The 22,107-nt window shown below is 44.2% G+C and overlaps 1 protein-coding gene across 3 annotated transcripts in view; it reads right to left on the minus strand.

Annotated features, from left to right (window-relative positions):
• PIK3R1 (phosphoinositide-3-kinase regulatory subunit 1) overlaps positions 1 to 21,204 on the minus strand; it is an 83,527-nt gene extending 62,323 nt beyond the window's left edge. The window contains exons 1-2 of one of the 3 annotated variants that reach the window (XM_070586841.1): positions 20,946 to 21,204; positions 9,856 to 10,573 (exon numbers count right to left, since the gene is read on the minus strand). In XM_070586841.1, coding sequence (XP_070442942.1) covers positions 9,856 to 10,189 — 334 coding nt within the window. In that variant the 5' untranslated portion in view covers positions 10,190 to 10,573; positions 20,946 to 21,204. The other 2 variants (XM_070586843.1, XM_070586842.1) reach the window with 2 other exon arrangements.
• Between the last annotated feature and the right edge of the window lie 903 nt (positions 21,205 to 22,107).

Here is a 22,107-nt window from a genome sequence, read left to right on the forward strand (position 1 = left end):
GGTCTTTCCACCTCCAGGCCACCTCCAGCACTTCACTTTTGTGGAGAGATTATCAGGAGGTAATAGTAACAGCCCCTGTCCTACCCACCCAGCTCTGCCTGGTTCTTTTCTGAGCTACGACCTTTCATGGAATAAAAAGACCTTGTTGGGAGAGATTAGAAAGAGGAAAGGAAGAGCATTCTGGAGACAGCTGCGGCAGCTCTCTAAATTTTGTGCAGAGAGTTGGGGAGGACATGGCTCTGCTCACCTCCTTTTAGGTGGTCCAAACTTATTCTGCCTATGTTTTCAAACCTGGTTCCAATAGTTTACAGTAGACATTTCTCCCACTAGTTCTAGTTTTTATAACTACTTAGAATGTAAGTGCTTTTCTCGATCTTCCTAGGGACTCTACTGAGAAGGCTCAGGAGGCTATGTCAGGACTACCAGGCAGTGACCTTTTTAAATCAGGAAACTTTTAAATAAATTTCTTTTTCACCTGAAAGAAACATAAGCCAAACTAAAAGCATCCAAGAAGTTTTGCTGGCACTCCTCGCCTCTGAGAGACTATCTCTGTGCAATGTCACATGTCCTTTTAAATAGCTAGAAATAAAATCCACCCGTGCCTCTCACTTGCCCTCATCCACCCTCCTGTCTTCGGAATTCAGGTAACAAAAACACAACATTTATGTTATAAACTTGGCAGTGATTGACTTTCCTGAGAAATAAAGTTTGACATTTAAAGAAATTTAGTCATTTAGCCAGTCTTTTAAAAGGGCATTTATTGCTAACTTAGAACTCAGGTAGAAGATTTCAGATTCATTTGAGGGAATGAGTCTGTACCTATGGATTTCAAGCAGCCGCTATCCACATGCCAAAATACATTAATTCTTATGATGGATACCCTCAGCTTTTTGGCTTCTAAGTAGGTAATAACCAGCCTGTGCTCCACTTGAACCAAAATGATATCATTGTGAGTCAGAAATAAGAAAATTTGAAACTCAGGGAAACATCTGAAGCAGATATTTAACTTCCTCAAAAAAATAGCAGCAATGGAAGGAAAATCATTTATCAATGGGGCACAAATTTGAGTATCTGATCAAGGTGAATTTCTTCCCGAGAAAAACTGAATATATACACATGTACCCAAAACTCTGTCTCAGTTTCATGGTCTTATCAGTCTCTTTCTAACTTAACCCTTTAATATATTTAAAAGACTTAAGAAAATGTTGTAAATCACATGTCAAGCAGAGGTAATTTGTTGCGTGGTTGTATGAATGTAACAGCCAATGAAACTGAACAGATAAAACAGACATAATTAAAGACCACCCAAAAAGCAGAAAATATCTGGTTTCTTCACTTACTGATAACTTCACCAAGAACTGCTGAATGATCCACAGGAGTGCCTGCAGGAGCCGTTCTGGAATCCTCTGACTGTGCCTTCTGTGGCGCCCCCATCCCGTTAAATATTTACACAATCGTTTGAGCTTTAAGTTTACTAATCTGGAAAATGGTTACCATCGTGCCATCTACGCAGGGTGATTTAAGGATCAAATGAAAAATGTCTACAAAATGCCAAGCACAATGCTTGGCAAAGAGTAAATCTGCACATTTTTAAGGTAGATTTTGAGAAAGGCGTTTTCAACATTTAAACAGACCCATGGGGAAGAGAGGGGAAGTGACTATGATACACACTTTTTGATATGTTCTAACAAAATTCATTAAACCTCATTCCTTGGCACTCAGTAGATAATAACTATTTAGCAATAAAGTCATCTGGCTCTAATCTCTGAATCTCTCACCTTCTAAAATGGAAAGTTTATTTTGCTACCTAAAAAAAATAACATAATTAAGAACATTGTGAAATACTCTGAAATTATAAATCGATAATGATACAAACATTCAACTATGTTTCTATAGTCGGGACACAGGGATGGAAAGATATATTTCAAATGAACTGTTTACTGATAGAAAAAAAGCAACATTCTTAAACATTAAAAATTATTTTTAAAAATAGGATAAAAACAAGGCTAGCAGTGTTTAATGCAGATTCACAATAGATTATTTTAACAACCTTCTGTAATTTTGAAAACTGCATTTTCCAAAACTCAGCAGCAAGCTGGAATCAATGCTGACTTTTTCTCGCTATAGCAATGGTACCATGCATGTGCTGAGTCTGAGGGCGCCATGGCAGTTTTCCTCCTTAGGGTAAAGCTTGGAAGATGACAATGACCACCTGATGGTCTTGATACATTTACAATGCAGCCTTGCCTAATGTCTATGCTAATGTGTTACCTCTTGGGTACATATGTTAACACTTCTATCACATAAATTTGAAGAGGTCTGAAACAGACAAATGTTATAACCATCACGCTCTACCTGTCTTGGAAAATTTAACCAAAAAACCCCAAGACAAATCCCTAGGAACTCTAAGCGCATATTATGTCAACAAATTTAGTTATACTACACAAATGCAGAAGAAAGGAGGCATTCCAGGAATATCTTTTAATTCGCTCATGAATTGCAACATGTGAAACTGGAAGTCTCAAACCAATTTAGACATCACCAACTGGTGAGTGCCCACCAACAGAGGTAGAGTATAAATTCTCACACCGGCGAAAAGGATCTTAAAATCATATAGTATGTAGATTTGCAAAAACTTGGTACCAATTTGCACTTTCGTTACCAATAATCCCATATAATCCCTCAGACCAACCTTCAATGAGATCTTGCAATGAAGTCACGTGAGCGCATCTGCCTATCCATCCTAGCTTGTTTCTCAAGTCCCTTCACTACTTTCCCTTCTTCTGGCTTTTGGCTTGCAACACTGGGAAAGCACCACTAGTGAGAACTTAAATTTTCTGGGCTTTGTTTCTCCAACAGTTCTTAAGAGTAGGAAGGGAGAAACTTTTACTGAACAAGTGTCAGTAAGAGGTTAAGGCAAAAATATAGCTAAAACTCAGAAGAGACAGTATCTACTTTTTCCTCTACAATTAGAGAACATTAGTATTAGAACGGTTAAGGAATTTATAGGAAGCAAGGCAGAGAGAAATTTCTGACTCAAATAATGCATCACAGAGACTCATATTTCACTTACGTCTACATCTTTACTATCTCGGATATCAGATTTGATCAGCAAATTACAAACAGTCTCCTACAATACAGGGTAATAAATTCACAGTTGGAACTTCAATATGTATCAAACTGTGACAGGACAGAGGAATCTATAGGCATTGCATAATACATGCTACCAACTGAGAACAGATAAATAGATGAATACAACCACCTCCAGGCAAGAAACAGTCCAGAGAAGGTATTCCTGCAAAGGACAGCCATGCTTTAGATGGCATAAAGCCACTGGGATAAAGTTCTGCATACATAATTAAACAGAAAGATCTGCTGCTTGTTTGTTTTGTTTTTAATTGCAAAGTCATATTTTATGAGAACATTTTAACAACGGATATTGCATGGAATTATCATACAGAAACAAAATATTGTGGTCACTCGCATAAGTTAGGAAGTAGGAATAACACCTTTATAAAGTATTCTGACAATATTTCATTAAACTTGACACTTCAGCGAAACTGTACCCAGGTAATTCAAATAAGGCCAATTTCTAGTTCACTTTGATCTCTTCTATTTAGATTAGTTTCATTGAAAGCCTAAGAACTGTTTTGATATTGAGTGCTATAAACTCAATTAAGACCTCAAAACATTAAGATATAATCTATCATGCAATTCTGCTTCCCATTTCTAGCTATCACACCAAGTTATTTTCTCCTCTTTCAGCTTCAAACAATTTTATGTCCTTCCCCATGGAAATCTGTTAGCAACGAAGACACACATATATGCAACAGACAGCTGTGCTACTAACATCTGTTTGCTTTTACTAAGAAAAACATAGGTACATAAACGGCATGATATACTTAGTATTCTTATTTGCCAGAGGTACAAAATTATCCCCTTTTTGGATGCTACTTAGCAGATGTAAGGATAATAATCTTTTGTTGTTGAATTTCAGAATGTTTATTTTCTCAAACTCTGACTTACTGGAGAAGCGCTTACTAATCAGAATTTCTCCTATTTTAGACAAAGCAGCATTCACCTAGAAATCAAAAAAGACTGACATCAAAGTTATCAAAGAATCTATTGACAACTAAGCTAAAAGAGAAACAGCATATAGAGCTCTACTTTTACGACAAAGAAAATTTTATTAGAACATCTAAATGAACTTGGTTGCTAGTAACCAAAACAAGCTCAGTCTGCTTACACAGCTCCTGTTCCAATAAGAGGTGTGAAGGCTTTATTTAGGTTGTACAGATAAGGACATTCGACCCTTTACCCCTTTCAGAAAAAAGAGCACAGAATGAAGTGTCTAAAGCTAGGAGCCTTAACAAAAGCATCTGCACGTACATCTCACTTAAGAAAATATAAGTCGTGCACTACAGCCCTGTGGTGTTAAATGACACAGGTCCTGGTAACCTGGTGGAGGGGTTTTCCTCAAATAATATCTTATCTGTAATCCTGAACTTAACTTGTCACCACAGTGCCAGGAAAGAGAAAACCTAGTTCCTCCGGTCAAACAGACTGGAGGAAGGAGGGAGGATGTCTTCCTCTCCTCTCTGGGCATACCAGTGGGACTCCCTAACTCATGTCCCTCAGGGTCTGCCTGTGAATCCCTCACGTGGCCAGCTCAGGGCAGAAGCTTCCTGCTAAAAAGCAGCAAAGGTGAGAATCCTTTCTTTTCTTGTCAATTTCCTTTTCACATAACCATGGATATGCAAATTGTCAATTAGGGTTACTTTCCTTACTCTCACATTTCTGGGGAAACAAAATACTTAAATTTAAAATTACCGGGAAAAATGTCTTAAAAATCAAGAATTTAGTAAGAAGAAGAGAAATGCTGGTGCTTACGAGAGAACCGTTATAATATGTAACTTAGTACGTGAGTAACATTCTGTGATCATAAGAGAAGTGGTTAGGCTCATCTGATTTTATCAAAAATAATTATCACATTTGTTTTCTCCAGATCTACTCTTTAATGAGTCCTATTGATTACATCTTCAGAAATGTATTCCATTTTGTCCTAAATCACAAAGGGCAAACACGTAAATTTTTACACCTAGGTAAAAATCTCTAGCATTCTGATTAATTTTTCTGGCTGGTCAGAAGTTGGAGACAGAGCTCAAAAACTCTTATCTCGTCAAATATCCTGTCAGTAGCCCTGCTTTCTCACAGAAGCAGAGTGGTCAATGCAGAACGGGCAGTCAGCACCAAAAGTCGGACATCTTACCCCAGCATGCAGGGGAGTTTAACAAGACAATCCTCCAATTTCACAGCAAAGTCTCACATGAGTAGGAGAAAAGGTGACAGAGGTTATGACAAGGCAAAGTCTGAACTAAAACAGAATCCATAATGGCAGAAATTTGTGAAGCAAAACATATTACTTTCACAGGTACTATTTCTGTGAGTAACAGCGATACTCACCAAAGGTGTGTGATTTGGGATCAGGTCACTATCTTCTGTGACCTCCACGCAGTGTAGTCAACTGATGTGATTTAGGACAGCCCTGCTTTCTAGATAGGGAGCGACAACGGTGGAGGGACATTCAAATGCTGAGTGTGAAAAACGTAAAAATAACATGGCTGGGGAAACTACGAAAGCAAACTCACATTGCAGGCTTTTTTCTTTTTCTGTTTAAAAAGAACTTTCACCAAAATTTAAAATAGGCCACACCAAATGTGTGCTTCATGTTTTATTCGTGGAACCAGCTGGGACCTGGGACCCGCCCTTAGAGTTCAAAGTGGGAGTGTGTGGACGGGGGAATGGAGATGGATATGAACTCAGATCAATAGCGATCTCTCAAGTGAGCAGATCTCAACATTCTGTACAAACTAACAGGGTCACAGAATCTCACTTGTCTGAATATTGTGCATGAGCATGACTTTAATTAAGGCATCTCAAAATAGTGTCTTGAGAAATAGCCCCGCTGGGAAACTTACCTACGACAGAAAGGAATACAGTTTCATTCCCTGATCACTAAACCTCCCCCTCCATCAACTCATTTCCTTGTGTACAAGGGGAACATGGTGTCTACGGGCATGGAATGCCAGTGTGGGAACAGCCTGCGACAGACTGAGTATCGCCTTTCCACTCCTGTCCTGAGAGGAGCTCGCCTCTCCTAAGGAGCCTGTAACACCCATTCTGCACACCCATCACACCTTCACCCGCACAGCACATGGAGGAGGCACTCTCCAAAGAGGGTAAAACGGGGCTTTACTGGGTTGTGGGAAAATGAAGTGCGGCATTCATACTGGCAATTTTAGCCCCCATGCAAAGGGAAGGAGATAAAAGGAGGGGAGAGGGCATTAAACGTGCACGCAAGGACACGTGCTGATCTTGACACATCGGCTACTTGCTTTGCTTAAGTGGCTGACTGAATACACTATCAGCTTAACACACTTTCCCACCAGCAGAACTACCTGTCCTAAGCATTGGTGTAGAAAACAACAGTTTTGGAGACGTAGCATGCAACGGTCAAGGCCAAGGCTGCAAGATTCTTCAGATGTGAATGATGCGAATAACAAACCATGATTTCCAAAAACAGGAAGGGCTGTGATAGCCTTGTGTGCCTCCACTTGACATACAAAGCACGTGGCTACTTTCAAAAGTCACACAGGATGTGAAATAGCTAGATGATGAGCTTCAACGACAAGCACCCACCCACTTGCTGAGAACCTACTGCATTGTTCTAGAGGCTCAGGATAATTGGGGGACAACCAAGATCCCCGGCCTCACGGAGCTTACAATCGACCAGAGGGAACAGACCATAAACAATCAAGGTGGTGAGTAAATTCTGAAGTACCTTAGATAAAAAATGCTTTGCATAAACAGAAGGACCGGTTGCCACATGAAATAAAGTGAGCAGAGCGAGGCTCCATGAGAAGAAAGATCTGAGCAAAGAGGTGAGAGTGGGTCAGCCAAAGGGATGTCTGAGGAAGAGCTGTGGGAGGGAGGGGACGAAGGACAGCCATGAGGGGGGAGGGGTGGGAGAGGCCATCAGGAGGCATGCTCTCTCAAGCCTGGATTTCATCTTTCATCCCGGCTTCCTGGCAGAAAATAAGGATGCAGTTCATGTTTACTGAGTGACTTCAATTCCAATAAATACAAGATTGTCCAATAAACAAATCCAATTCAATCTATAGGCTAGGGCTTCCTAAGAAAACCCTGTGCAAAATGTATTGGCAGAAAGTACATTTTCGTGAGAGGAGCTGTGTATCAGATTTTCAAATGGGTTTTTGACTCTCTTTGCCCCTAAAAGTTAAACTTCACAGCTTTATTTCCAGGAACATACAAGGAAAGTAGAAAAGCAGGTTCTAATATATAAGGAAGATCCACATACAGAGTCCACTATGGGCCAGAGTCTAATGACAACTTTCTTTTAAACAGAGAGAAGATGGTGAGAGCAGGATCCAGGGAGCACAGGCTTAGACGTGCTCGGCCGGCAGGCAGTCTGAGCACCCTCTGTTCACCCCACGGCCGTTACAGGGATGAGCCAATGTCCACACGACACTGTCTCAACAAAAGAGACCTGCATTTGGGCCTCAGACCTCAGGGGTAACCTTCTAAATAAAATAAAGACAGTCAAGCACAAAAAACAGGCTAAGTCAGGTGGGAGGAGTAAAACAAACAAGGGGCTACAGAATTCAGTTACAGTAAGAAAAAAGAACCATCCTTTCTCAACTGCACACAATCTGTCACTGTAAAAGCTTTTCAAATAAATACACACTTAGGCAAAAGAAAGCAGAATCCCATGGGTTCCAACATATAAATTTATCCTTACAACTACTTTCCATATCAATCTGACATACAACCACTAGAAGCTACTGAATTCTCCTTCCATAGGAATCATTTAAACAATACAACACTAATGTTTCTAGAAAATCTCATGATGAGTGCTATATTCCCACCCAAGCCCTCACACTGCCTTTTCAACCTTTCAATTACCCTAATTTCTCATTTATATTCAGACCTGCTCTTTCTAATAGTTTCATGCACATTATCATGGGTCTCTTTCTTGAATTCTGTTAAAAATTTTCATTTTACTCTACCTTTCCATGTATTAAAAAGAAAAATGAAAAAGCTGGTAAAAATCTCAATTGTCACCACACTACATGAGGAAGAAAGCACTATAAAATAGTTTAGGACCTAAAGAGAGAAAACCATTTTTCTTATAAGGAAAGACTTGCTTTTCTGTATCCAAATGAAGTTACACTTGACAGCGGTTATCAAATGCAATTTTGTTTAGAAATTATTTTTACAAAATCTTTTTGTCACTAATGTTGACAAAGTACCCTCTTTTCACCTTTTAAACAATCTTCTTAATCAAATTCAGATATTTTTAGGATTCTTTAATCTTTTGTATTCTGGGACAAATTAAATCATTTTTCCTTTTGAATTAGCCTACTTAAGAAAGTGTTTCCAACTTAAAAAATAAAAAGTCAAATTAAAAATACGTAGTTTGTTGGGAAAAGAACAATTACATATATATATATACCTTCAATCTGCTAAGTGAAAATATGCAAGAAACGTAAGGGCTGACAAAATTAAATCTATATGTGCATAGTCAAGGTTTTCTGATTCACTTGCAAAGAAAAATTAACTTTCGCTTTTGAACTGCAGAGTAAAAGATATTATTCGGATATTATTTATAAAGTACAGTACAATGTTTATGAAACAAGTATCCGTTTTGGGTCAGATGGGGGAAGGAAAAGCCTTCCCCTCGGATATCCTTGGTAAATTCTTTGACTTTCACAAAATATTCCCAATCCTTTTATGACCCAATGCCAAAAGGCAGCTATTTCCCCTTGCATTCTGCTTCTCTATCTCATTCATTTGTGCTAGAATCAGCCAACGTTAAAGAAGGCATAATCACATGAGAACCTCTTCCAGAAGTACCTGGGGATGCTTCAGTCAGTGCTGCTCAACATGCAACCACTGCAGTCGGGTCCACTGACTTCAAACATAGCTTTCTCAGTGTTTGAGAAAAAAAGATTACACAAGGAAAAATATGCTTGTGATTTACTAGTGATGAAACGAATTGTTTGACAAAGTTGATAACAGCGAAGCTGAGCAAAAGGCTTGTCTCTGAAACTGCATAGAAGAAAAATGTCAAACGAATGGCTGTGCACAAAGCTTGAGTATGGACTATCTCCAACAAACAATGAGTGCTCTGTGAATCAAGGTGCTTTCCAATGAAGAAAAGTATTCAGAGATCTTGTTTTCTCCTGAAGGCCAAGCACACTACAGGCATTAATGCCACAAATGACATTGCTCATGAAGGACAACACCACCCTGTATATCTCTGCTAACTACAGGATTAACTTCAGCTTCAGCCCTAGTGTTCCTGGAGAGGAAGCCAGAGGTAGACACCAGGTTACAAAAACAAGGGCTTCTTCTCTGCCAAGTTCTGTCGTCATGCTATTACTTTCTATATGTCCCCATGCAAATCATATTACTGTTGAATATATTCATATTAGACTTACCTTCCACTCTCTCAAAATGATTCTTCAGATATTAATACCAATCACAACAATAAGAATGCAATAGACATTTAATTCAGTGGCAACTATGATAACAGTGTTTAAGGACATTCACTATACAGGTTCTCAGACACCATCTCCCTATTTTTCTAACAACTCCCCACTCTACAAACACAAATTTCTAGCCTTGTAATGACTAAGCTTTTATGCACCACATGTAAATTCAAGTAAAGTTTCCCAAATGACTTCTGCCCAAGCATTACAGCCCAACCTAAATCTAAGACTTTTCCTTTCAAAAAGAAAAGGAGTCATCAAGCAATCACTCGTCAATACTGACCTTGTTGCTCACTGTCTGCTTCAGTTTTTGAAGAACCTGGTGCGACGGGAAGGGGTCGAGGTGGCCGGGGCTTTGGTGTCGGGGGCGAGATTTTTTTCCTTCCAATATATTCTACGTAAGTTCCCGGAAAGTCCCCCCTCTCCCCCGTCGTTTCATTATAGCCGTTTAACCAGCCAATCTCTTCAGGCCTGGCTTCCTGTCCGTCACAGAATCCAAGAGCTACCAAGGACCCTTTATTCACAGTCAATATGTCACCCAAGTGCAAGTCAATATCTTCTTCTCGTTCCTTTTTATAATCATAGAGCGCTCTGTACTGGTACCCCTCTGCACTCATGTCTGCAAACCTGTGACCATGCAACAGACGAGTCTGGTCACACACTGCAGCCTAATTCTACGTTTCTATGGAAAGTGAAGTCAGAGAGTGTGTTAAGATTCCCAATATGTGTCCAGCAGAGGACAAAGGACAACTCTCCAAAGGTTTAAGAGGAGAGGTGATTGGCCATCCTGCTGTCCATCTGTCCTCCATCAATTGTGACTGAAGTCAGGGCTCCACTTCCTCTGTGGGCCACAGTCCTCCCACTAGCTTCCTCTTCAGCAACTTGCCAACACTTTGACTCCAGGCTGACTCTCACAGCGAGGCCCAATCCTCTCCGACACTCCTGTCACACTGTCCATCTGTCGCCTGATTTTGCTGTTGCACTCCACTGGCGAGCTGCACCTAGCAAAGGAAACACAAGACTTATGAATGAACATCACACTTCTCCATCTGTGTGAATCTGAATTTCTACTTCATTCAACAAGTACTTAATCGATTTTGCAGATATACACAGGGCAGAGCGCCACAGCCCTACAGGGTCTACACAACAAAGATTAGTAAGACAGACCTGGCCTTCTAAGAACACTAGGCACGGATCTAAGGGGTATGGGCATGTGGCACGTCTGGTAAACAATGACCCATTACACCAGGTAAATGCCATAAGAGGGGCAGAGACTAAATGCTAGGGGATTCAAAGGAGGGACAGACCACATCTAAATGCGGGAATCTGAAGATAGAATGGAATGTGTGGCATGATCTTAGGTACAGATGTAACAATGTCATAATATGGGGAGAGTTAGAACAGCAAGTCCAAACCATCTGGAGCCATAGAGGGAGCAGTAGACTGAGTTAGATAGACAGGGGTCATAGGACATCATGCATGCCTGTGCTGAGTTTGTGAGTAACGCAGTCTACAGTTGAAAAGTCTTGGAGAAAGGGGAGCAACAGGATCAGAGTTGCACTTGAGGGATCTCTGTCTAATCAGGGTGTGTAGGAGGGACTGGCGTAGGGACAGAAGAGGTGAGGAAAGCTATGTAAGGTGTATTGCATCGGTCTGGGCAAGCACCCATGAGGGCATGAGCCAAGGTGGCAGCAGAGGGTATGGAAAGGGGAGGAGTGAAGTAAGAGACACTGTAGAGGATGTGGCAATACTTGCATATGGGTCACGACAGAAAGGACCAAAGGTGCATGATCCTGAGTTAATGGGAAGAATTGAGCTCCAGCATCAGGCAAAGGGAAACCGGAGGCCTGATGGGCTGAAGGGGCTGCTGGGCATACAAATGCAAGTGTGCTGTTGGGTGGCTGAAAAGCTGAAAAGCTGGTCTGTGGTTCAAGAGAGGGACACACTGGAGATTCCATAATCAGCTGCAAATGAGGCAAGGATGAACACAGTGGAATGGAGGAAGTCACAGGGAAAAATATTAAAAGTTAAAAAATGATCCAAGGACCAAATGCTGAGGCTCAGTAAATGCGACTGAAAAGGGAACGTCGAGGTTTGGAGACAATGCAATGTTCCAGAAACAAGGGATAGGAGAGTTCAAGTATGAAAAGGGGATCCCTAAGACTAAATCCTGCAGAGGCCTCCAGAAGGGGGAAACTGAGGCAAGGCTAACATATTTTGGGCTCTGTGCATCGTGGAATCGTCACGGACTTTTGAGAAAGCAGACTATGGCTAGCAGTACTGAGGATGGTAATTAGAATGTAAGGAGTTAAGGAACTGAAGAGGAAGCAGAGATGGTTGTTGCAGGTTACTCTTTAAAGACAGTTTAGTGGAGGGGGAAATGGGAAACGAAAGTTTTTTCTTATTCTTTTTTTAACATAGTGGAGAGGCAGAGCTACAAAGTCAGAGCGTGGATGGCCAATAGAACAGCGTGCACACGTGCACACTCTGCACTGCCTTCATTCCTCAGCATTACCTTTATTGTAAAGGGTAAAAGCAACCTAAAGGTGAATTTCAGTTAAGCTGGCAGAACGATAAAGCAATAAAAACAATAGGCACACAATTTCAGTGTGCTATATCAAAGAGAGACTTTCTAAGTTTTCAAGAGCAGAACATTTAGAAGTTTAAAATTATAGGCACTCTTCAGTGTAGGCATTTTAAGAAGCAAAATCTAATCACAGATTAATTGTTATGCTGGCATTCAGAAGTGTAAAGTATTCCACCGTACCTGGGGAAAGCCTCTTAGCTGGAATACAATAACACTCTTAGGAGAGCTCCATATTAAAAGAAGCAAAAACAAACACTGGAAACCTTTGTGTAAGCAAGAATGTTAATTTGAGATAATATTCCACTTCGTATTTCAGTTGTCAGAAAAAAAATTAAAGCAACCAGCAGAATGTACGAGAAAAATAAACTATATTATGTTTGAAGACAGCCTCTCCTCTTGATGGCTCCAGAATGAAATTAAATAGTCACTGCATAAATTCACACAAAAATGTAGAAGCAGCAAATCTCACTTTTAGTACTAATGCACTCTGTACAAATGAGAGACAGAACTCTAAAGAACGTGAAAATTTACATATCCCTAAATGCCTGGAAACCAGGCAATATGCCTAAGAATAATTTACTTCCTCCAAATCTGCCTTGAAATGTTCGTTAGCTTTTCCTGGCAATGCATGCCTTTTTGGAAGAAAACTCCTGAACCAGCAGGCTGGGTAGACCTTTCTGCCAGCTGCTGCCTATGGTTTCCTCTATTTCCAGAGCCCAATGGGCCAGTTTGGTGAGATTCCTGACAGAATGGGGAATACAATGATTTCTCTCTCTCTCTCGCTTACACAGCCCTCAGCCACCACCAAGCCGCTGCTCACCGCACACCTATGCAGCTATGCGTGTTTCTCGCCAGGGGACACTGTAGTAAGAAAAGGCTCCACGTCTGGTCAAAGTCTTACAAACCTGAAAACGGGGCTTAGGTCAGCCTGAGGTTCAATCTGTGCAAAGAGAAAAAGAACCCCAAGGAACCTGATGATTAACAACCAGACTCCAGAGGAGCAATCTCTGCCACATGTGCCAGAGACCCGTATGGCTCCACAAACTCCCCCTCCACTGCCACTTCTAAGAACCTTCCTTTCTGTGTAAAAAGAATCCTGTGCAGGGCCCGGCCCCATGGCAGAGTGGTTAAGTTCAGTGTACTCCACTTTGGTGGCCAGGGTTCGCAGGTCTGGATCCCAGGCACGGCCCTACACCACTTGTCAGCCATGCTGTGGCTGCAATCCACATATAAAGTGGTGAAAGACTGGCACAGATGTTAACTCAGGGCTAATTTTCCTCAAGCAAAAAAAGTGCAAGATTGGCAACAGATGTTAGCTCAGGGCTGATCTTCCTCAGCAAAAAAAAAGAATCCTGTGCAGAACTCTGGGTCCTCGTTGGATAAAAAGAACCCCAGATCTTCTATGACTCTAGGATTGTAATTAGAACACATCATTCCTGTCTTCTGGGACTCCACAATCAAGGCCAGGAAGATGAATCAAAACAATTCAAAGTCAGTCATGACTCAGTGCCACTTAGGTGGTTGGAGAGCAATGTTGTAAGAGGGCAAGCTGACTAGTCATTTGGGTGGCGAGGTACAGACAAGCCTTGGCTAGGGAGAGGAGGCAGGCACCTCTACCCTACTGCAGCCTGCACACTTTCTCCTGACCGCCATGCTCATTTTAATGACTGTCATTGCCGTCATGGTCATCATGGTCATTATCTAACACTTACTGGAAGTTATACGTGTATTAACTCACTCAATCATCATCATCTAATATTTACTGGGAGCTATATGTGCATCAACACGTTCAATACTCAAGATAACCATGAGGCAGGTACCATCAATATTCTCACTTTACATAGGAGAAAACTGAAGTGCAGAGTTTAGTATCTTGAGCACAGTAACACAGCAATTGAGAGGTGGAACCAGAACTCAGATCCAGGTAGTCGGGCTCCAGAGCCTCCACTTTACCACCACTAGAACCTACTTCCCAAACGCAACTGGCTTCAATGCCCAGGGGATCAACGAGGCACACTCCTCGCCTGCACACTCTGACTTCTCAGATTAACCTTGAATGTCTGCTTTTTACTCTCTGCAACAGCAGCCTTACTGCTAGTGGTCATGGCTCTTTCACAAACACACCTGCACAAAAAGAAGCCACTGTAACTCAGCAGCAGTTCCGTCAAGTCCAAGACCCAGCAGCATCTTGGACCACGCAAATTTCCTTCCAAAGAGACTTCATTAAAATGCATCCTTGCTAAAGAAGTCCAGAAACTAGTGAATGAAAGAATACCGGGCACATCACTTCTGGAAGGTTGCCCACTTCTGGAATCCTGCCCATTTCTGCTCTCCGAGCTTTAGCTTCTGCCACCTGTATCCCTCTTGGCATCTATGGCCCCTGCTGCTATCCCAGGCCCCTCCCTGCCCAGCTTCTAACAGCTCAGCTCCTCCTTAGAGGGATACATGAAGCACAAGCCACAGGCACAAGGGCTGTCATCACTAAAGGACTGGCAAGTTCTCTTTTCTCTCACTTCAAATTCTCCCCAGGACTGCAGAAAGCTCAGCAGCCTGAGGCCCTGGTCGTGCTGTGTAACCCTCCTGACAGCAATCTGGAGCCCACACTATCTCAATCAACAGGATACATGTTGCCCAGATTCCCAAGATGGCACCTCCAATCTCTTGGGCTACACACACCTGTCACTGAACTACTTCCACCCAGCTCGAAAATAACTATTCACACAGTAAAGGTTTTACTTGAAAACAATAAATGTGCATAATTTCATGTTTTCAAATAACCAAGGCAGTTTTATGATATAGAACCAAGCTGGTGCATATATAAGTTACTGTAACAAAAGGTATAAAAGAGTCCTATGAACAAACAACAAATTAACTTACTCTTACATAAATGCAACAGTTCAACATTTCCTTAAGAATTATTTTGCTCCAGTCTTTCAATCCTTTTAAAGACGACCTGCAATACCATTAATTGCAGTATATTTTCTCTCTCTGCTAAGATACTGCAGAATTCTCCTTCTGTTCCTCAAAATAAAATTGCTTCTGATGCCAGACAAGTAGCAATCCATAACTTCTCAATGTACAACTGCTCAAAAGTAAATTTTCAATTTAACCCTCTAACCCACAGGCATTCTGGCAAAGAACCAAACAAAACTCTTTGAAAAGCCCTCTGACTTTGTTGACTTACTCATTCCCCTTTTACAAAGGACAAGGATTTACAAACTTAGTGTGGAGGCAGTAATGAAGGATATTTTTAAATCACTTTAAATAAATCAAGAATATATCCTAATCACATGATTTTATCCTGTGATGAAATCAGGAGTTTGGCACTGGGTCCCAGCACAAAATGGATCTTCAATCCAGCTGCAAAGGCTATGGAGGGTTCCTGGGCTCCCAGACACGCCTCCCTACATGCCAGCTCTCCATCCTCAGTGTGCCAGCTCTGAGTCTAGGGCATGCTCCCCACCTAAATTCATAAAGTCTTTAAAAACAAAAAACCATTATGTAAAGATCTTTTCACCTTCCAAATATGGTGTCCTGGAAATGATGAAAATCAAACTGAACAAATTTCCCAGTAAAATAATGGATTTCAATTTAAAATGATGAGCTCAGGGTAAATTTTATGGTATATGAATTTTATCACAATTAAAATAAAAATGATGGGCTCAGATTAAGCCCAAAGTCACAGACATTCAAATATCTCCCTTTTTTTTTCCTTTCTGAGGAAGATTAGCCCTGAGCTAACATCTGTGCCAATCTTCCTCCATTTCTGTACGTGGGCTGCTGCCACAGCATGGCTTGACAAGTGGTGTAGATCCATGCCCGGGATCCAAACTGGTAAACCTGGCCCACTGAAGTGGTGTGTGCGGAACTTTAACCACTCGGCCACAGGGCCAGCCCCTCTCCATTCATTTTTAAACTGACCAAGTAACCAGAATGCGCTGCCAGCTGCCACACTCACGGCTGGGTCAGGACTGCGGAGAAGCTGGGTGTCTAGGCCACAATTCCTGCCCATAGCCCTTTCAGGGCTATGGGGTACAGAGGAGACATGACAAGCCCAGGTGAAACAACAAGGAGGCAGGGCTCTCCAGAAAGCAGAGATGGGATGGCACCCCAGCTCTGCAGGAGGGGCAGAGGAGAGACAGACCCAGGCCCAGCTGGAGGCAGCTTGTGGCTCAGTGGTCATCACTGGGAGGCGGGAGAAAGGACGACGTGGGTCCTCATGCTGTGGCTTCCAGGGCCTAAGAAACAGATCCTATCACCCAGAAAAGGCCATGGGGTTGACCATTCCAGTTCTCTCCATCATCACAGCACAGGGGCCCTGAAGCAGATGATCTAAAGTCTCTGAAAAAAAACAATGCTATTGTGTAAAATTCTGAACAAGAAGGTTGGTAAAAGCACTGAGCTTCAGACTCAGGCGGCTGTCCCCATCAGTGTCTAGATTTTCAACCTTGGGCAAGTTGCCTAAACCTCTCTGTGGCACAATTCTACCATCTGTGACACAGCTACAACAAGCAAACCTATATCTCATAGGGTTATTATGAGAGCAAATGAAACTGCACATATAAAACACTTAGCTCCATGCTTGATAATTAGAGCTTAATATAATTAACACTGACACAGTGCTCACGATGAGCCAGGCACAGCTCTTAGAGTTTTACATATATCAACTGATTTAATCCTTACGGGTGCCCTAGGTACAATTATTATTGCCATTTTACTGATAAGAAAACAAGCACAGAGGAGTTAAATAATTTGCCTGAAGCTACATAGCTAGCAAACTGTAGCTATGGTATCATTATTATTGTTGTTAGTACTTTGATTACTATTAATATTGAATGCCACTTATACAATTTATATTTAAACAGGGACATTTGCCAGGAATTTTTCTTTTGCATTGCTTGCCTCTAAATGCTGCAAACTGCTCGAAATGCATCCTGAAGCTAGCCAAAAGAAAACTCTCTGCCGTCTCCTTGACTCCTTTCCAGAGTAAATAAATAGAGAGATAAAGGCTGCACTGCACGCGGACTTTGCCCATCAGGCTCTCTCCCTGTCTGAAGTAGAGCGTGGCTCTGCAGAGGTGAGAGTAAAGGAGACCTGGGAGGGACCAGGAGTGTGCGAGAGTGTGGTGTGAGGCAGGGGGTGGAGTTAGGGGACAAGACTCCTCCCCAACAGGGTTTGGTGGCTGCTCCCTACCTGCCCTCAAAGAGAAAAGATGACAGCACTAATGCAATCCTCCAAGGACTGAAGGCACCTGCGTCCTCATGTTACAGCCTTAGCTCCTGGGGCTGAGCCCTGGGTCCCGACCACTAGGGGTCCAGCGAGGAAGGCAAGAGGAAGGGACACCAGGCCAGGCACCTTGCTGATTAACACACTCCACCCGCTGGTGGAGTCTCCTCACACTTTGGCCAGACTCCTGTGACTTCAATATTCTCTGCTGGGGTGATCGTTCACCTGCAAGCTGTTTTGACTACAAGTGCCTGTGGGCACATATTTGATTTACTTTAAAGAAAACAATGCTGAGAGGATACAATCTCCAAAGATGCTTTTACAGTAGGATTTTCTTTTTAGTAAAGGTTATACTATACTCATTCTACCCTTTGAAAAAAAACACTAACACAAGCCAAACAGACAAGTTTATGAGTAATTACATAGTCTATTTTTCAGCTCATTTGGCATAATGTACATGAAATGGCCTTTAATCACCACTCTTTTAGGCAAGTAATTCCAATAAGAGTGTTGGCAGAATCATGGCAAGTAATCACATTAGGGTGTAGGTGGAGGAGACAGGAAAAAGAGCAATAAATAACATGAACATTTTAAAAATTACTTACGACCTAAGTTTTTGATTCAAGTCCGTTAAGTAATTTATATTATGCCTTCTTAGGTAAAAACTAAATTGATAATCCCTTCCTTCCACTGATAAGTAAGTTTCTCGTCTTCTGAGGGCTTCACTAAGATGCTCCATTCTCTTGCCATCACTGGCAAATCCGTGTCTGTCCAAAAGAGGGAGATCTGTGGAGAGCCTGTCTCAAACAGAGAATGTACCGAAAAAAGTACTTCCCATTTTCTTCCACACTGTGTGTGCCTCATTGTGTACGTGAGGAAATTAACAGCAAAACCCCAAATGCAAACATCACCTCAGCTTTCTATATTCTACCTGACCATAAAATCCTTTTTTGCAATCTGCTCATTCACCATCTCTTTATTCAATAAAACACCTTTTGCAAATCACAAAATGCAAACATAATAAAAGCTGCACTAGAATTGTTCCTGTTTTAATGAGCATGTACGTGAACAATCTTTCAGAGTGGGTGCCTTTTTAGAATACTCCTTTGAACTACCTAAGAAAAAAAGGAAGTTTCAACAAAAATACTAACCTAAAAATTACATGGCATTCATGGAGGAATTTAAAGGTCTGGCCAACAGTTTTAACAACATAAAATTTGGGTAAGTCGAATAGGTTCACATTTAAGCGACAAAACCCTTCAAAAAGCAGCTTAGGTGCAGTTAACATTTCCAGAAGATAAATGCATACTACCATTCCCCCTGTCAATAACCAAAATATATACTACCTATAACTTATTGTACCATTTGTTTCCCAAAACCAACTTTATGCTGCAGAATTTCCTGATCTTCATAAATTTAAATTTCAAGAAATAGCTAAAGAAAGGCAACATAATTAATCGATGGGAAGTGAAATGCTTTTTCACAGTGACTGTCAGCAGCATAGATATGAAAACACACAGTGATCTCATCATTTTACACAAGCAGATAAAACGGCAGATAGTCGTGTGTACACTGCAGAGAGTTCTGTTATGCAACTGACAAGAACAGGTCCCAAATCAAGATGAAAGTTAAAAAGCAAATGCACGTAAGACTTCGAAAGCCAAGATGAGATACATAAAACTTTCTTCCAATGAGAAAAATCTATACACTTCCATGGAGAAAGGGGAACTCTCTAGGAGCAATCTGCAACTGGCAAATAAACACTGAAGCAGCCAGCAGTGACATAACTCAACTCTCTGCAAGGCGGGGGCCTCCTCCACCAGCCTTCCCAGTTAAAACCTTGATTCTGAACCAAACCCACCTTCCCAAACTTTAGAGGGACCCCCCCCCCCCAAACACACATAAAATCACTCTTAGGGTGTTTTCTTTGTAATGACCGACACACTTGCTTCCCAAAGTTCAAGCAACTTCTGCTCCTAAGAAAACTATCATCTGTTGCTTTTAAACTGTTGATTTCAAGAACGTGATCTGTCAAAAAATTATAGCTGGGGGGCGCTTGTATCGCTTTCTTTTTCAATGATAAAAGATATCCATGGCCTTCTCTTGAGCAGAGGTGACCAAATTTCCAGTGATTTACACCTTGAAGATCCATTACTCTAATAGCCTGCCTCAGAAATGAACCTATCTACCTAACTCTGACCTTTTCTAATACCTAATCATCTTTAAAGTTGCCAAAACGCAACGCAAGCTGATGAAATATTAAAATACAATTCCACATAAAGCCTGGGTCACTAAGCTTTGTGAATGTCCCGCCTAACAACTAAAACCTGACCCTCATCACACAGAAATGACAATCCTATGCTGTATTCAAAACCCGGAACTGCTTTATCCATTCGTACTTCGCACTGACTGACAAAGAGGAAAAAAAAAAAATCCTATCGCGTCCAAAGTCATAAAACCCCCAATCAAGAGTAACCGCACACACAGACACCGACAGCGCTACAGCTCCGCCAGGGATTAACGGTAGAAGCGAGACCATTCCGACACTAACAGCGCCCGGAGAAGCATTAGAATTTCCCCAAACCCGGTTCACACATGTTCTGCATTCAACATGTAACAGCCATTCCGTTCACACCCTTACGTTTCATGCTCGAATTCTGGCTACCAAAGTGTATTTCTGTCCTGAAGAGGTTGGCCTGAGCGTTTCTGTTCTCTTTGTCTTGTGATCTGCGGGGCAGTTTCTGCCCTTGGGAAGTGAGTGTTGGAGCTGTGGTTTCCAGACAATTCCCCACGATATTTTAGCTTTGGCTTACAGGCTCTCTTGCTCTCCCCAGCCGGCTCCATATTGCTGGGCAGTCCCTCCAGCCTGGCCCCGCGTGACAAAAAGCTGGTTTTCCGGGCGGCTTCAAGACCCCATTAAGTATGTCTCCGACAACCTGCCCAGGCCCGGCCGACAACAGGCGCCGAGTGACGGCCCCAGCGACCTGCCGCCCCGAGGCACACTTCCCCCACCCCGGAAGAGGAGAGAGGCAAACTTGAGAGGGCGGGGGCTGGGGGTGAGCTCCGGGACCACCGCCGCCCCGCCCGCCCCGGGGAAGGGCCCGAGCGGCGACCCCGGTTGCAGCTGGACGGCGCGGGGGAAGGCACCGCTCCTTCCCGCTAACGCAAAGGCAGCGGTCAGGGTGAAGGGCCCCAGAAAACTGCAGCAAGAGGACAGTGGGGACCCTCAGAAGTGTGCGGTGACGAAGGGTTGGGGGAAGCCGGAGATCGCCTGCAACTCCGGCGGCGATTGCGCCCGGCGGCGTGCAGCACCCGCTCGGTAGACGACCGGGGAAACGGGAGCCGGGAGGTGGCCGGGAGCACGCAGGACGCTGGCGGGGAGCGAGGCCCGCGGCTGCCCGGCCGGCGGGAGACGCCGGCGGCCGGCCCGCTTTCCCCGGCTCGGCTTTGCAGAAGGAGAAGCGGCTGCTGGTGACAGGAAGAGAGCGGCGGCCGCCGCGCGCGCACGCACCGCCTCCCCCGCCCGAGCACACACACCCGGACCCGCTGCCGCCGCCTACCTCCCCCGCCAGCCGGCTTCCTTCCTCCGCGGGGCCCGGGCTGCAGCGGCGGCCTCCCGCGCGCACCGCTCCAACGCGCCTCTGAGCCAGCTCCCACCCGCCGGCTGTTCCCGCAGGGAGCTCGCCGTCTCCGAGCCGCTCGCCCGCCGCCCTCGCCGCGGCCGCTGCTTCCTCCAACTCCGCTCCAGCTGCTCGCGACTCCTCTCCGTGCGCCCGCAGCTCCGGCGCCCGGCGCCGGCCCCGCCTCCGGCCCGGCCCCGCGTCCCGCCCCCGGGCCCGCGCCAACCAGCGCCCGCGCCTCCGCCCCTCGGCGCTGGCGCCGCGCCCTCCGCCGCTGCCACTCACCGGGCCGGCCTCCGAGCCGGGCGGCCGGGGGGCGGAGCTCCGGCCCCGCCGACCCTTCCTGCCGCGGGGCTCGCCTTCCGCCCCCTGCCGCGGGGATGCCCGGAGAGGCCGTGCCGCGCGCCCCCTCCGCGGTGGAGCGCTCTGGGTCTGCGCCCGCCGGGCCGGCCAGGCTACTGGGCGTCTCCGGGACCAGAGGCGGAGGGGCTGGGGGAGGTCGAGGCCAAGTTCAGACTTAGAGGCTGCGTCTCTAATCCGAGTGTCTTGAAACAAACCCCAGCCTCTTTCGCGCCCCCAGCGCCCCAGCAGACTGGCTGGGGCGGGGAGGACTCGGATTCCAGAGGTCGACAAAGCGGAGAGGCCCTGCAATTCTCGGCCTCGCCAGCACAGCCTTGGGAGTGGGCGGAAAAAGCCAGCCACCCCGCGTGGCGCCCGGGGTGAAGGAGGGGTGAAAGGGTGAACCGGAGGGACGAGCGCCCGCAGCCCGCCGCCAACTCCGGGAGCCTGGCACCGCCGCCCCCAGAGCCAGGGGGTCCTGGAGAAGGGAAGAGAGGCTCATTAGAAGGGCGCACGCTGGCTGATCCCTTCCAGGGCTGACATGAGGGAGCACACGTAGGTTGCTCAGACAGACCGCGGCCCCCTTGTTGCTCACGGGGGCGGTGGGGGAAGCTCACGTGAATTATATTGTCCTGTCAATTTGTTAGTTTTCAAATGCAGATTCTTCAACTAATAATCATTAAGTTCCTCCCGGAAAATCTGATGTTGGTTCAGACCTTCCACTGACGGGGGAGATGGAATGCCAGCACCTTGCGTTCCGCTC

The sequence above is a fragment of the Equus przewalskii genome, chromosome 20 (genome assembly GCF_037783145.1).
Source record: "Equus przewalskii isolate Varuska chromosome 20, EquPr2, whole genome shotgun sequence".
Classification (NCBI taxonomy): domain Eukaryota; kingdom Metazoa; phylum Chordata; class Mammalia; order Perissodactyla; family Equidae; genus Equus; species Equus przewalskii.